This window comes from Spodoptera frugiperda, chromosome 26, assembly GCF_023101765.2.
Source record: "Spodoptera frugiperda isolate SF20-4 chromosome 26, AGI-APGP_CSIRO_Sfru_2.0, whole genome shotgun sequence".
NCBI classification, from domain to species: domain Eukaryota; kingdom Metazoa; phylum Arthropoda; class Insecta; order Lepidoptera; family Noctuidae; genus Spodoptera; species Spodoptera frugiperda.
Window position 1 is genome coordinate 2,437,656 of NC_064237.1, and position 14,687 is coordinate 2,452,342.

The following is a 14,687-nucleotide window of genomic DNA, read 5'->3' on the forward strand; positions in this document are numbered from 1 at the left end:
CTATTATAATATTCCACATAATTCTTCCATAATTTACTGCTATAATAAATTCTGATATGTACTGTTGATGAATAGATTTATATAGTATTAGTGGAGTGCCTGGAGCATTCAAAACCGTAAAACCTCGGATTAGAGTTACAGTGAATGAATTAATATGATCGATGTGGGATATTCTTTTTTAAACTATAAATTGCAATGTTTACCCAACATTTTTTTGTGCACTCCATTTTTTCATTGTTTAAACAAATTATTATAAAAAATTAATGTTTGACCATATATTTTCACTTTAAACGGTATTTTTTTTATTTATATGTTAAATATTACCTGAGTAGACATATAGGAACATTTTTCAAAGATACCTGTGTATAAAAATGTGCAGTATCTCGAACAGGTAGAAAAACGTGGAGGGGAGAGCGGAGCGACAGCTGCTATGTACAATGGAACTTCTTGGCCAGTTTAATTATAAATGAAAGGCACTCTATTGTGTACATTGAAAAAAATACGGTAATTAATTATGACTAATGAAAAGAAAAAAAAAATATTTGTACAAAATCTGTCTATTTAAATATATTACACGGTTGTCTACATCAAATTTTTTCTTCTACTTCATCTATCTGTATAATAGGTGAAGTATTGGAACAACTATTTCCGCTGCACTGTAAACATGATACACTGCGGTATAAACTACACTCGCGAGCAACCAAATCGACTCAACCTACATGTGCGCATTCGAAGATGTTTTCTTAAAAATATACTGAATTGTTTTTAAAAACCGATATACCATTAGAAAGCTTACAACTTCAGCTTTATATTGGTACCATTATTATAAAAATTGTATCAGTACTTTTTTAAATATTTAACTTAATTCAGCGGATTAGAGTATTTGCTCACTACGACTCCAACAAGTTATAACACAAACTACCCCTATAAAACCTCCACATTAAGGTTAACTTTATCTGTGGCTTATCGAAAGTTGATCGTACACATCTCCGCAAAAACGCTTCATTTTATTTCCAAAAATTTTGGATACGACACCAGAAGAAGCCGCTCAAGTCGTTGCTCTACTGGAACAAGGACTAAGTCAGCGAAGAGTTGCTGCTCATCTGAGTTTGAGCCAATCTGCAGTATCAACGGGGTACAGGTAGTATCAAGATACTAGTGCCTACAATCGAAGACCAAGAATAAGCCGCCATCGGTCCACCTCGGAGAGAGACGACCGTTTTATTATTTCAACTTCACTACGAAATCGTCACTTAACCGGTGTCGATGTTCAACAGGAACTCAGAAGAGTTCGAAGAGTGGCTGTCAGCGAGTGGACAGTACGGAGATGGTTGAAGGAAGCCAATCTCACCCCTAAACGGCCTGCCGCAGGCCCGAAATTGACGACCCGCCGTCGGCAAGCGTGCATTCAATTTGCCCGAGAACTCTCCGAGGTGGACCGGTGGCGGCTTATTCTTGGTCTTCGATTGAAGGCACTAGTATCTTGATACTACCTGTACCCTCTTGATACTGCAGATTGGCTCAAACTCAGATGAGCAGCAACTCTTCGCTGATTTAGTCCTTGTTCCAGTAGAGCAACGACTTGAGCGGCTTCTTCTGGTGTCGTATCCAAAATTTTTGGAAATAAAATGAAGCGTTTTTGCGGAGATGTGTACGATCAACTTTCGATAAGCCACAGATAAAGTTAACCTTAATGTGGAGGTTTTATAGGGGTAGTTTGTGTTATAACTTGTTGGAGTCGTAGTGAGCAAATACTCTAATCCGCTGAATAAAGTTAAATATTTTAAAAAGCACTGATACAATTTTTATAATAATGGTACCAATATAAAGCTGAAGTTGTAAGCTTTCTAATGGTATATCGGTTTTTAAAAACAATTCAGTATATTTTTAAGAAAACATCTTCGAATGCGCACATGTAGGTTGAGTCGATTTGGTTGCTCGCGAGTGTAGTTTATACCGCAGTGTATCATGTTTACAGTGCAGCGGAAATAGTTGTTCCAATACTTCACCTATTATACAGATAGATGAAGTAGAAGAAAAAATTTGATGTAGACAACAATGTAATATATTTAAATAAACAGATTTTGTACAAATTTTTTTTTTTCTTTTCATTACTCATAATTAATTATCGTATTTTTTTCAATGTACACAATAGAGTGCCTTTCATTTATAATTAAACTGGCCAAGAAGTTCCATTGTACATAGCAGCTGTCGCTCCGCTCTCCCCTCCACGTTTTTCTACCTGTTCGAGATACTGCACATTTTTATACACAGGTATCTTTGAAAAATGTTCCTATATGTCTACTCAGGTAATATTTAACATATAAATAAAAAAAAATACTGTTCAAAGTGAAAATATATGGTCAAACATTAATTTTTTATAATAATTTGTTTAAACAATAAAAAAATGGAGTGCACAAAAAATTTTTGGGTAAACATTGCAATTTATAGTTTAAAAAACAATATCCCACATCGATCATATTAATTCATTCACTGTAACTCTAATCCGAGGTGAAAACCCCCAGGCGCTCCACTATATGGATATGTATATTACATTTTACACAAAAACTACTAAACCGATTTTTATTATTTTGATACACCATGACCTAGGCTAACATTAGGAAATGATGCTATTAATAGCATAAGGAGTATGAATTCACATCGATTGTTCATCATTCAAGTTTCGTTGTGTGGAAAAATGCCTAACTACTTAAGGATGTTTATTGTAGTCCACATGTTATAACAAAGGAATGACTTCTATGTTTAGACAGACTGCGGTTTACTCATAAATCTGTCGTCATGAGTATGATAATATAAACAAGGAAAAGTAGGTGTAGACTAGACTTAGCAGTCTTACCTTAACTTTAAGCACTAGTATCTATCTTCAGAATAATCTGGAAAACGTTTCGCGATAAACATCAAGGAAATGATAAGCACTTCATAATTAAGTTATACAACGACTAGACCGAGTTGGCAGATGTCTTAAAAACTTGATATTTACGCTGTTTCCAAGTTTAGGTGAATGCGGATTTGCATGTCGTGGTGAAAGGTTACATTACTAGACAGGCAAATACACATCCACATTTTTACAGACACAGAAATGAAGTTTTTAAACGGATATGGCTACTGACATTCTCTCTAGAATTAAAAACGGGAACACCATGATCGTCCGTATAAAAGGGAGAGCTTCCCTGCTCATAACACTTACAACATTGGCGAAATTCTATTCGAATAATGGGTAATGTCCCGTTTTAAGTTCTAAAATATGTGTCCACAAAGACAATAGTTACCTGTGAGGCTGCTACTCTTGTCTCCCAGGCTGGCGAGCGCAGATGCGTCATAAGCCTGCCGAGCAGCCGGTGCAGTTCTTCAGGGTGGGCCTTCTGCACCTCACCCAGTTGCCTGGCTGCTGCGCGACGGGTCGCCGGTCCAGCGCCCGCCTCCAGGAGGACGAACAGACGATCTAACCTGGTTCATTCATAATTTATTATGATCAACATGTAATTAATCAGTTACAGTACTCGGTATTCAAGAATGCTAATCAAAGACACACTCATAGAAATGGTTGCAGAATTTTAACAATATATGGTTAATCAAATAACATTATAACCATGAGAAAAAAGATCGAAGTGTAACTGAGCCTAAAGCCTAACAGCATTCCGCAGATTATTTTAGAAAGTAGCGCTCTAAGAATTTCTTAATTAATTCAAGAAGGCTTCACCATCGAAAATGTTATGAAATACCAGTCTAGGCCAATCTAGTTCTAGATTAACTAAGATTCTTTGTATCTAGATCTACTTATTAGACAAGCAGAACCGAAAATCTCAAGTGTAAGTAGCTGATGATGATGGGTTAAGTAATAGTTCTTGTGCGGTTTCGTCTGTTTTTAACCGACTTCAAAAAAAGGAGGAGGTTCTCAATTCGACCGTATATATGCTTTTTTTTTATGTTTGTTCGCGGATAACTTTGTCGTTTATGAACCGATTTTGATGATTCTTTTTGTATTTGGTAGGTCTTATACCAGAGGTGGTCCCATTAAAATTTTATCAAAATTGGTTCAGCACTTTTTGAGATAATTAACAAAAACAAATATCAATACAAACATTTACTATTTCTGTTCGCGAATAACTGTGTCGTTTATGAACTGATTTGGATGATAATTGTTGTATTTCGTAGGTCTTACATCAGACGTTGTTCCATTAAAATTTTATCGAAATTGGTTCAGCACTTTTTGAGATAATTAACAAAAACTTTTTTTTTATGTATGTTAATCGATATCTCCGGCAGTTATAGACCGATTTGAGAAATTCTTTTTGTGTTTGAAAGAGTACGATGTCAGTGTGGTTCCATATAATTGTTTTTAAAGTCTGACCATAAATGTGGAAGATAATCCAGTGAACTCCTTAAAAATGAGCAGAATGAGCTCTGCGTTTACGTTGAAGTGATGCATACTAGCTTATCTTTCTCAGTAGCCATAAAATTCAGGACAGATAGTAGCATATCTGGTATAGAATGATGGGTAGCTTGATGCGCAAGGAGTCGTTGCAAGGATCCGGCGAGTAGGGATTGCTCGCCGCCCGACCAGATCCAGACCCGTGCGTGCGGCGCGTCGCGTTCCGCGCGCGCCTCAAAGAGCCATCAGACCACCACAGATGGGGCCCAGTAGGGCTGATGCCTGATCCAGAGCTGCGGACTACCTAGCGGGTTTACCGGGGCTCTGGTTCGAAAAGCAGGAGTAGGAACGGGGTGGTTTTTAGTCAGTAAGAGTCTGACACTCCCTCTCGCCTCGCCCAAGACGAGAGAAGTCATTGGATGATTTTCCACCCTCAAAAAAAAAAGCTTGATGTGCTGTCTGAGTTACATGACTGTATACCTATGTGGGTATCTAATCTGTTTGTGTGTTTGAAAACTGACTATGTATGTAGCTTATGAACAGGTTACTGTCAGCTGTCGGCTCAGCAGATCATAAGTAAGGGTATCAGGTTAATATACATTTGAAAATAATGTAATTATGCGTCAATATGGATAGATATTAATATTATTCATTTAAACGGCGCTGTCTCATATGAGCAGCGCGTTTAATAGGTCGACCCATACTCAAATAAGTTATTCACTAAAAATCAAGAAATAAAAAACATTTTTAACAAAAAAAAAACCGACTTCAAAAAATAAATATTCCAAAACAAATTAATATGCACTAAAAAGTAAAAGAAATAATTGCGTATTTTTCAACAACTTAATAAATCAACTAACTTTACTAACTCATCACACACATTATAATGTAAGTAGGTACAATTATTGTTATTTTTGGAGTCGGTGTCAGCCTAGGAAACGCCAACAACTAGCACGGTACGGGCGGAGTGGTGGTTAAGTACTTACTTACAACTGGTGTAAAACTGTAATGTTTTGTTGTGAAAATAGGTAAATAACAAACCTATCTTAGTTGGCTGACACCGACTCCAGAAATAACAATAATTGTACCTACTTACATTATAATGTGTGTGATGAGTTAGTAAAGTTAGTTGATTTATTAAGTTGTTGAAAAATACGCAATTATTTCTTTTACTTTTTAGTGCATATTAATTTGTTTTGGAATATTTATTTTTTGAAGTCGGTTTTTTTTTTGTTAAAAATGTTTTTTATTACGACGATGCCCTCCTAACCGAATTCAAACTACGGTAGATGTTAGTAAGACGGGCCTTTTAAAGAAGACATGTTACTATGCACAATATTGCCATTTTAACTTGATTATAAATGAGTTTCTGTTTATGTCTTGTTTTAGCAATAGTAAAGTATCTGTTCTGTACTTCTGTGGTAACTTTATGGCACGGAACCCGTTACACTTTGTCTATTATACCGTTAGTTGTACGTCACGTCCGCGAAAATAGTTGTTATTGTTAAACGCCAATCACCATAATCACAGCAAATACCAGTTACCTACGTTTTTTTACCCGACGCCTCGACGCAAGTTTTTAAATGAAATATTGCGTCATTTTACATAATGATGTACCTATTCATATTCATTGAGATTCTTAAGTAATTTAATATTGATGAGACCGATTAATTTTACAAAACAAAAAACTAATTTGAGACAACTTAACTGTCAGTATTGTATACTGAATCTAATGAAATGAATAGACAACAATTTACCGAAATAAAAAAAATATACAAAATAGGTAATTAGTGTCATTAATATTAATGTATCCTACAAGTGTTAAGTTAGAATTATACATAGCGTATTGTTACACATTCCACCTGTTCTAACATACTTGCAGGCGCAGACGCGACGGGTAAACAAACATATTATGTATACTATGTTGCATGTATGTGCCAACTGTGCAAAGCAAACAAACTGTAACACCATTCCACGTAGTATGAACACGAGGCTGCAGGCTAAGTACTTATCTACACAAGAAAACTGTGTATTTTGTAAAGTTCATTATTGTAATTGTAATTTATATTATAATTTATAGCTTGTTAACCCACTTAAGAAGTATAGTGTTATTGTAATCTAAAAAAATAATAAGAACAAAGTACCCAATATTTTTTTATAATAAGTAAGTAATAAAAACACATTAATATGCGTGAAACGTGAAATTTTTGACTGAAAAAACATGGTAATATGTTGGACACATATCATAAGGTCAATACACCTTTATTTACATGTGTTTTTGATTGTGTAATCTTGCATATTATTTTGTTAGAATTCTTTTGCTAGAATAAGCTTATAGAGTAGAGATTTTCTTTATTGGTGAAATAAAATCATCATCAGGAAAAATAGGTGCACTGCTGAACAATGGCCTCCCCACATACTAGGGCTTTGCCGTCATTTGGCGATAGGTCACAGTTAAATCTACAGACAAGTTAATTTAATCTCATTTTAACAATCGGCTACGAAAAAAATATTTACACACAGTTTTATGACGTACGCTGGTCCAATATGCCTATAAATAATACTTAATTTGTAAAAACAACTTACGATTTATTAAATTAAAAGACATGACATGACAGCTACTTATACTAAGTACAGACTATATGAATATTTTGAGTAGTAAATAAATCATCAATTACCGTACTATTTCTGTTATAACAGTACGTTTTAACTATAAAAAAGTGTGTAAATCGGAAACTATTTATAATACGCACAAATGTTTTATTGGTTCAACAAACGCGTGTGATCGTAAAATAACATCGTAAAACATAGTATTGCATAAGAAATAGTTCGCTTTCATACAATAACAAGTAAATTGTTATGTAATGTGTGTATGAAATAAGCTTGCTAGGTAACAAGCGAGAACATATGCTAAAATTATTATACAATGTGATAGGGGTGAGACTTCTAACCCGTTAAGGCTGAGTACTACATCTAATTATAAAGACAAAAGTCGGGGGTCGAAGGGGTCGAATCCCCTACCCCTAAAAGTTATGGCTATTTTAATATTTTTTTTACTTTTTTGATATCAAAGGTTGTATGCGTCGTAGAAACAAAAAAAAAACGACAAACGGTAGCTAATAACCTTGGCTAACTAATTCATTACTTTTTTCATATGTTTGATAATGTTTTGGTGAGAAAAAAAATAATTTGTGAATTATTTTTACCGAAAAAATCACTATTTTCCAATATTTTCAATTAGGGGTTCAACCCCCCATATTATTTTTTTTTGTCGATAAAATTAGATGTAGTACTCAGCCTTAACAGGTTAGAAGTCCCAAGCCTATCACATTGTATTTTAGTTTAAACTACATACTTCTCAAATTATGTGAACTTATCGATCATCTGATATTATGACAAGTCTCTCCTTTGGTTTTTATTGATATTGAAATTGAAAGACATACCTACTCAAATCATTGAATTTGGTTTTGATTAGTAAAAACTGAAAGTATTTTAAAGTTTATAAACAAGCCTTCTGCCTAAGTCAATATAACCAGTAAGTCAAACTTTGTAAAACTTACAACTGTCTATCTTCTAATTTCAACCATACGCTACAACTTTACGTCCATTAACGTAAGATACCGTAGATGTTTGTACTTTAGAGATGGGTAACTCAATTATACCAATAGAAAGACCGACATAAACATAACTAAATTAATAGTGAGTCCCTACTAGTACCTAGTTGATAAAGTTCCTCAGAATAAAGTTAATAGACTACTTAGTTATAATTTGCCGATATATTTTACATAAGATCCGTCTCCACAGTATTATTAATAAATATTAAAATTAATATTTTTAGAGCTACAACTAAGTAAGCATAGCAACTTATGAAATCACTGCACGAGTACATTATAGTGATCGTCAATTACTTGAAATCAAACGATTTGTTTGCAAATGACCACTAGACGGAGAGATTCACTATGATCACAATGGTGGCAACTTTCAATATTTTACAAGCAATATGAAAGTTTAGAGTGTAAATACTTCTTTCAAAAGATAACAAGAGTTGAGTGAGTCCTTGTGTTTCTTTGAATTTGTTAACGATTCGGTATAAAATACATGATTTATTTCTTTCTTTCCTGTTCCAAGTTACATCCAAAAATAAGCGTATAGATTTTACAATTTCAGAAAAAAAACAAACGAAATATATAAACGCCAACGATATACATATATGACAAGCAATGGTAATTTAGTCAAACAAATTCAGGCCTTAAAGACAACAAACACAGCATAAATAAAATTATAATATCATTGGAGACAAAAGGAGACATACATACAAGTGAATTAAATAATAAAGGTCATTACTTTAGTCACTAACTGGGAGAAAGGTGAATTATAATTTCAATAACACTACAAGTTTAAAATAAAATTCAAAAATGTACACATTGCCATTTACTGTGGTTACGTATTTTGGAAATTGGATGCAAATTAGTTACCATCTCTAATGACAAACGTTTGACCCTAATTTGAAAAACACTATCTTCCGTTTTGTATATAATTTTAGCACGATGAATAATGCACACACGATACGACTATGTATTCACTCACCATACTTACATCATATTTAAAAGTTAATGCTACTGGTCATATTATGTTTACAATATAAATATAAAATGTTTCCAGTTCAGTTTGATGACTAAATTGAAACAAAGGTACAAATTACAGCAGGACCTCTTTAATCCGAACTCTGAAAATTTAGCCCCCATTCGGATTGGTGGAGCGTTCGGATTATAGGGATATAGATGATAAGGGTATTTTTTGCGAATAAAACTACATAATTGGTACATAGATAATACAATATTTGTATTAATCTATGAACGTTACATATTTTATTCAACATTTTTGAAGAAATCCAGTATTTTGACGTTCGGATTACAGAAGTGTTCGGACTAGAGGGGTTCGGATTAAAGAGGTCCTGCTGTATATCCTTTCAGAGTTATCAAAGTCCATCACAGCATGCATTATTCATCGTGTTCTGTGTGAGCAAAAATAAGGTAAACTTACCGAGACGTCATGCTGTAGGGTCGTTATCAACTCAACTTATAATTCCACTCCTGGAACAATCGAAAAGCACTATTCAATAACATTGAAAGAAGAATTCACGTCACTACTACAATGTAGAGTAGAACACAGTGATGTTCACTCGATGCTAATCTAAGCACCAATGCGCGGCCCAGGCTTGATACATGACCTATTTGTTGTATATGTGGCAGACCAAACCTGCAAAATCGATAGAGCCTATCTACCTACATATAAAATGGCCGGTAAGTTTTTGATTGGTCCATTTGTAATTCATGCACCCGTTGTATCGTACATGCAATGTAGTAATTGAATTACCACCGCCCTAGGGTCAATTTTGTGCATCTGGACACGAAAAGGTCATTTCTATCAATCTTTTATTCAATCAAACTACGGTGTTGGATTGGCTTGCCTTAGCTGATTTGATTTTGATTCTGTCGAAAGTTGCATAGTTAAACAACACTACTGCCAAAGTTTGGCTTGACCCTTGTATAGATTTTAATAATACTGTGGGGGCGTGATATTTAAAATATACTCTGTTTTCAATGACAGGACAATAGGTTTAATCTGTGTATTCTAACAATCACATGTATATTTTGTTTTTGTTACATACTCTACAGACAGATACTGACTGCTCTTTCTCCATTTTTGCGACTTCTCACCTTTCTTTTCTGTCCTCGATTTAAATCTAAGTAATATTAGTAATAAAAATAGTATGTTTACCAGTATAAACTACATTTTTTTTTAATTAATCAGGAAGACAAGAGAAGATTTATGTTCAGAAATAATACATGGTCGGTTTAGCATTTATTGAACAAGCTGTTTAGAATAAAATTAAAGCATTAATTTAATAACTCTCAATAAGGAAAAGTCACTCACTCTTAACGAGTAAGCTACACGAATAAAGTCACGTAAAGCGGTTGTTTACTATTTATAAACATTTTGATAGCTAGAAGATATTACTAGAAAAGATTTCAGAGATAATCGGTCCCAAAAGTCAACACAAGAGTTTTGGGGTCATGTTATCGTGAGCGAACACGTCGCTTACGTCCCACTTATGCGTTTCAATTATTTATCGAACACGTTATCGCTTTCTGTACTAGAAATGTTAATAAAAACATGCTAAGATTTACTTCTACTTGATATTAGGTCATCTAGTAATTTTAATCCTTAGATTTATGATGGTTATTATCTAGTACAAACAAACTACGGCCATCATGATAGTAGAGCGAATTACCTTCCAATTTAATTACTTGGTCAATATTACATTACTTTTCCTCTTGTCTAGCCACTTAGTTATCCCACGTTCACATTGAAGATATTTTTAGTTGAAGACGAGGATCGAAATAATGTCGTTTAGTCCACGATATATTGGCCGGATGCGACAAATAAACGCGCATTCTCACGACATAGCATCGTTTTATGCGTTTACACTTAAGTGCTCCTTTGTTGCCGTATTTGCCGCCAATATGCCTTTTTTTAAGGGGGGAAATACTAATGTCTTCTCCCGCTTTGGGTGAGGCGAGAAGGAGTGTACTCTAACCGACTAAAAACCACCCCGTTCCTACTCCTGCCCATCGAGCTAGAGCCCTAGTAAATCCGGTAGGTAATCCGCAGCTCTGCTACAAATATGTTAGGTTAAAAAGCTTACATTATGTGTACATGTAAATATCAGCTAGACTTGATAGTAATCGGATAAACCCCAATGATGTAAAACAACGGTATACAATATACAACTGATGTACTATAAAAACGTGTGAAGTAATGAAATCAAAAGCCCTGCGCTGATTTCAATTTCATTGAGAGATTTATAAACTGGTTTCATGTGCATGACAAACTATAAATACATCCATCCGACATGACAAGTAATTTCCAAGTGACTGCCTCACACGTCGAAACGTGGAAACGATTCACTTAATCTTTGGAAGTGTCTACTTCCATCTTAGGAGATCTTTTCCTGATTGGTATGGAAAGCTGTCATTACTTATTTTATATTTCTACTAGCTACAACTCGCGGTTCGGCGCGCGTTCCCAAGGGATAAAAAGTGGCCTATGTGTTACTCCAGATTCCAGACCATAATCTGTCTCTGTTCCAAATTTCATCTCGATTCCTTCACCCGTATTTGATGTCATTAAACACATAAAGTCAAAAACTTTCGCATTTATAATAACTATACTTATTGGTAAAATTAGGATTAGGATGTTAAATAAAATACATTTTTTCTCTCCCTCATCGTGTAGTTTATAATGTTCTGCAAAGCAGCACATTCTGTTAAATCGTCCTGAAATTCGTCCAGAAGAGACTTAGAAGCTTCGTACTGAGTTAGCAAAGCCATCAAGTGTTTAAGTGATTAATAAAATGTATTTGTAACACATATTATGTAACTCGATGGGATCGGCAGCAAGATAAATGTTTTCCTTTCCTTGTCTTAACTAATAAGGGTATGTGTCTGCGTCAAAATGGGCGCTTGAATGCCTTCATGTTTGTCTTCGACGTCTATCCGAGCCGTTTTCTTACTAATATTATAAATGCGAAAATTTGTGAGTTTGTGTGTATATTTGTTACCCAGCCACGTCAAAATGGCTGAAGGGATCGGGATGAAAATTCGAACAGGGGTAGATTATGGTCTGGAATCTAGTGTGGAAATAAACAAGTAAATAAGCGTATCCAAAATAATAAAGATGATGATCCTCTTACCGGCGCAGCACTATCTGACAATCATGACCTTCTAAATAGGTACCAATTTTATAGCTCGTTGGGGACCTCCAAATATTTAATCTTGTTTATTACGCATTAACTATTATTTTCCTTATTTATTCGCCAAATAGTTAGGTAAAACAAATTTAACCTTTTACCTTAACACTAATAAAGGGTAAAATTGACTAATAAGGCTGGTTATACTTGAGTAGCACATAACTTATAAGTACCTAGGTATAACATCAATCCTATAACACATACAGTCAAGGAAAACACAGGTAAGAGTTACCAGACCAGACATTGCAATATTTATGGCCAACAGTCTCCAAATCAGTGAATTTATTACATTGGGTGAATTTGGGTGCTAATATCGATTGTTGCTAAATTGGTGCATCGAGAAAAAGGGACTGCATATTAAATAAATATTTAAACAACTACGCAAATGAACACAAATCTTTCAAGGCATGTCATTAGACTACCATTTGCCACGATTATTAACGATCTCATACGAAGTACGTACCTAGTAATTTTAACTCGATTTGTATTATTTTACAAAAATATTAATAAGTTATGACTAGAATCTTTAAATAGTTATGATCGCGCAAATCAACATTCACCCACTCGATCAAAACGAATGTGAATAAAAGTCACCCAGCTAGCAGCTACTACGCATTTAAGTGCTATGTGCGTTGAACCGACGTTCGAGACCTGACCCCCAGACAAAGTCACCTTCTGTAAATGGTACACATTACAATATTTACAGGTGTGGTTGAATATACCTTTTACTACATGTGGACTCTTTGTACAGCACCTGTAAAAGTCCTTTTCATAATATTAAGTTACGATTAGCCAGACCTCACGAAACTTGAATCGTGTCTGGCAGGTAGGTGTGTCGGAAATAGACGCCTTGACCTAGTCGACGGAGACCCCGCAGCCCCGCAGTGACCTGACGTGTACACTGTAATGGCTATGTGCTGTAAAAAGTCGAAAGTGTTGTGAAGCTATGATTAAAGAAAGCTTTTTGAACCACTTAAAAAGGCATTCAACAAATAGAATTAGTGATTTAATAGTTGGTTATTAGAACTACAGATTCTTGTTCCAGAGACTACGCAAATCTACCGTTTCTTAGTTAATCCTTCTTTTATCCTCATTAAAGTGAGCTCAAAACTCCGCATTATATCAATTTTTACGCACGAAATTCGTGATCGTGAGCTCGCTAGAACAAACACTCCGCTATCTAATATTTGCAATTCTGTTCAACTTAGTAAACTTTGTTCAAATACAGCGATGGTAACAGACGCGAATAGATATCGAATTATCGTATAAGTACCTACCTAGTTATTTACAATAGCTCTAAAACTAGTATTGCCGCGTTTAAGGCTGGTTCACACTCCCTTAGAATGCCCTTGATCCAGTTACACAGTTGCATTCGTCCCCTCTCGCCTGACTACGCCCTAAGGTCAGATGTTAGATAGTTTAAACTATAATACTTTGAAATACCTATACTGATTGACTTAGGTAGACATTTAATTAATTAATTAAAAATAGAATTGAAAAAAAACATCTACAATAACAACAGATGCAGCTACACTAAAATTCAAAGTGAAAACAATTTTTGAGTAAAATTAAAACTTACATTCTGTCATTTTTTGAGTGATTGATAAGCAAATCTGTTGGAAATAATTAACGCGGGATAAAGTTTAACAACGTTTATTGAGCGGTAAAAAGTTTACAGACAGAACAGATAATAAAAATTGACACACTAGCGCCACACGTAAGAGTGACGAACTAAAAGTTACGTTTTGAAACTGGAAGTGATTGGATTGATGTTTATACTATTTCAACATCCTCCCTTAAACTCAAATCAATCCCATCTTGGAAGTGCAGTATGCCAGTTTTGCATGTGGTGTCGCTTTGGTGAGTGCGTCTGCTGTCATCAAGTCCGTTTGTATATATTGCACATCAATGGCCCCTTCAACAACTTTATCACGTACATAATGATGCCTCACATCTATATGCTTGGTCCTGGAATGATAGCCATCAGATTCTGAAAGTTTAATAGAACTTTGATTATCACTGTAGACAATCATTGCCTCATTCTTCAGTAGAGGCCAAAATGTTTCTTGAAGTTGCTTTAGCCACATAGCCTCTTGAACACAGGATGACAAAGACATATACTCTGCCTCGGTTGTTGACAGAGCAACAGTCGGCTGGCGTTTAGAATTCCAGCTAATTGCTCCTCCCTGAAACAAGAAAATGTACCCAGTACATGAGCGCCGGTCATCTTCTGAGCTTGCCCAGTCTGCATCACAGTAGCCATGAGTCATGTTTTCTTCTGAGTTTTGTTTATAACTCAATCTATATGCTTCAGTACCTTTCAAATACCGCATAACTCGCTTCAATGCTAGCCATAGGAATTCCTTTCAAGGTATCTGTCTCCTCAGATATACTTTTTAACTTTGTATTAACATCCATTGGAATCTTAACACTTTTGCAATCAGACATGCCATATTTATTTAGTACTTCTCTTATGTATTT

General features: G+C 34.9%; 1 protein-coding gene across 1 annotated transcript in view; it reads right to left on the minus strand.

The window, feature by feature from the left end:
• Positions 1–14,687, minus strand: part of LOC118263995 (TATA-binding protein-associated factor 172) — a 62,609-nt gene that overhangs the window by 41,909 nt on the left and 6,013 nt on the right. The window contains exons 2-3 of the mRNA XM_050704821.1: positions 9,437–9,486; positions 3,291–3,468 (exon numbers count right to left, since the gene is read on the minus strand). Of these exons, the coding sequence (XP_050560778.1) occupies positions 3,291–3,468; positions 9,437–9,447 (189 nt within the window). The 5' untranslated portion in view covers positions 9,448–9,486. The remainder of the gene's footprint in view (positions 1–3,290; positions 3,469–9,436; positions 9,487–14,687) is intronic.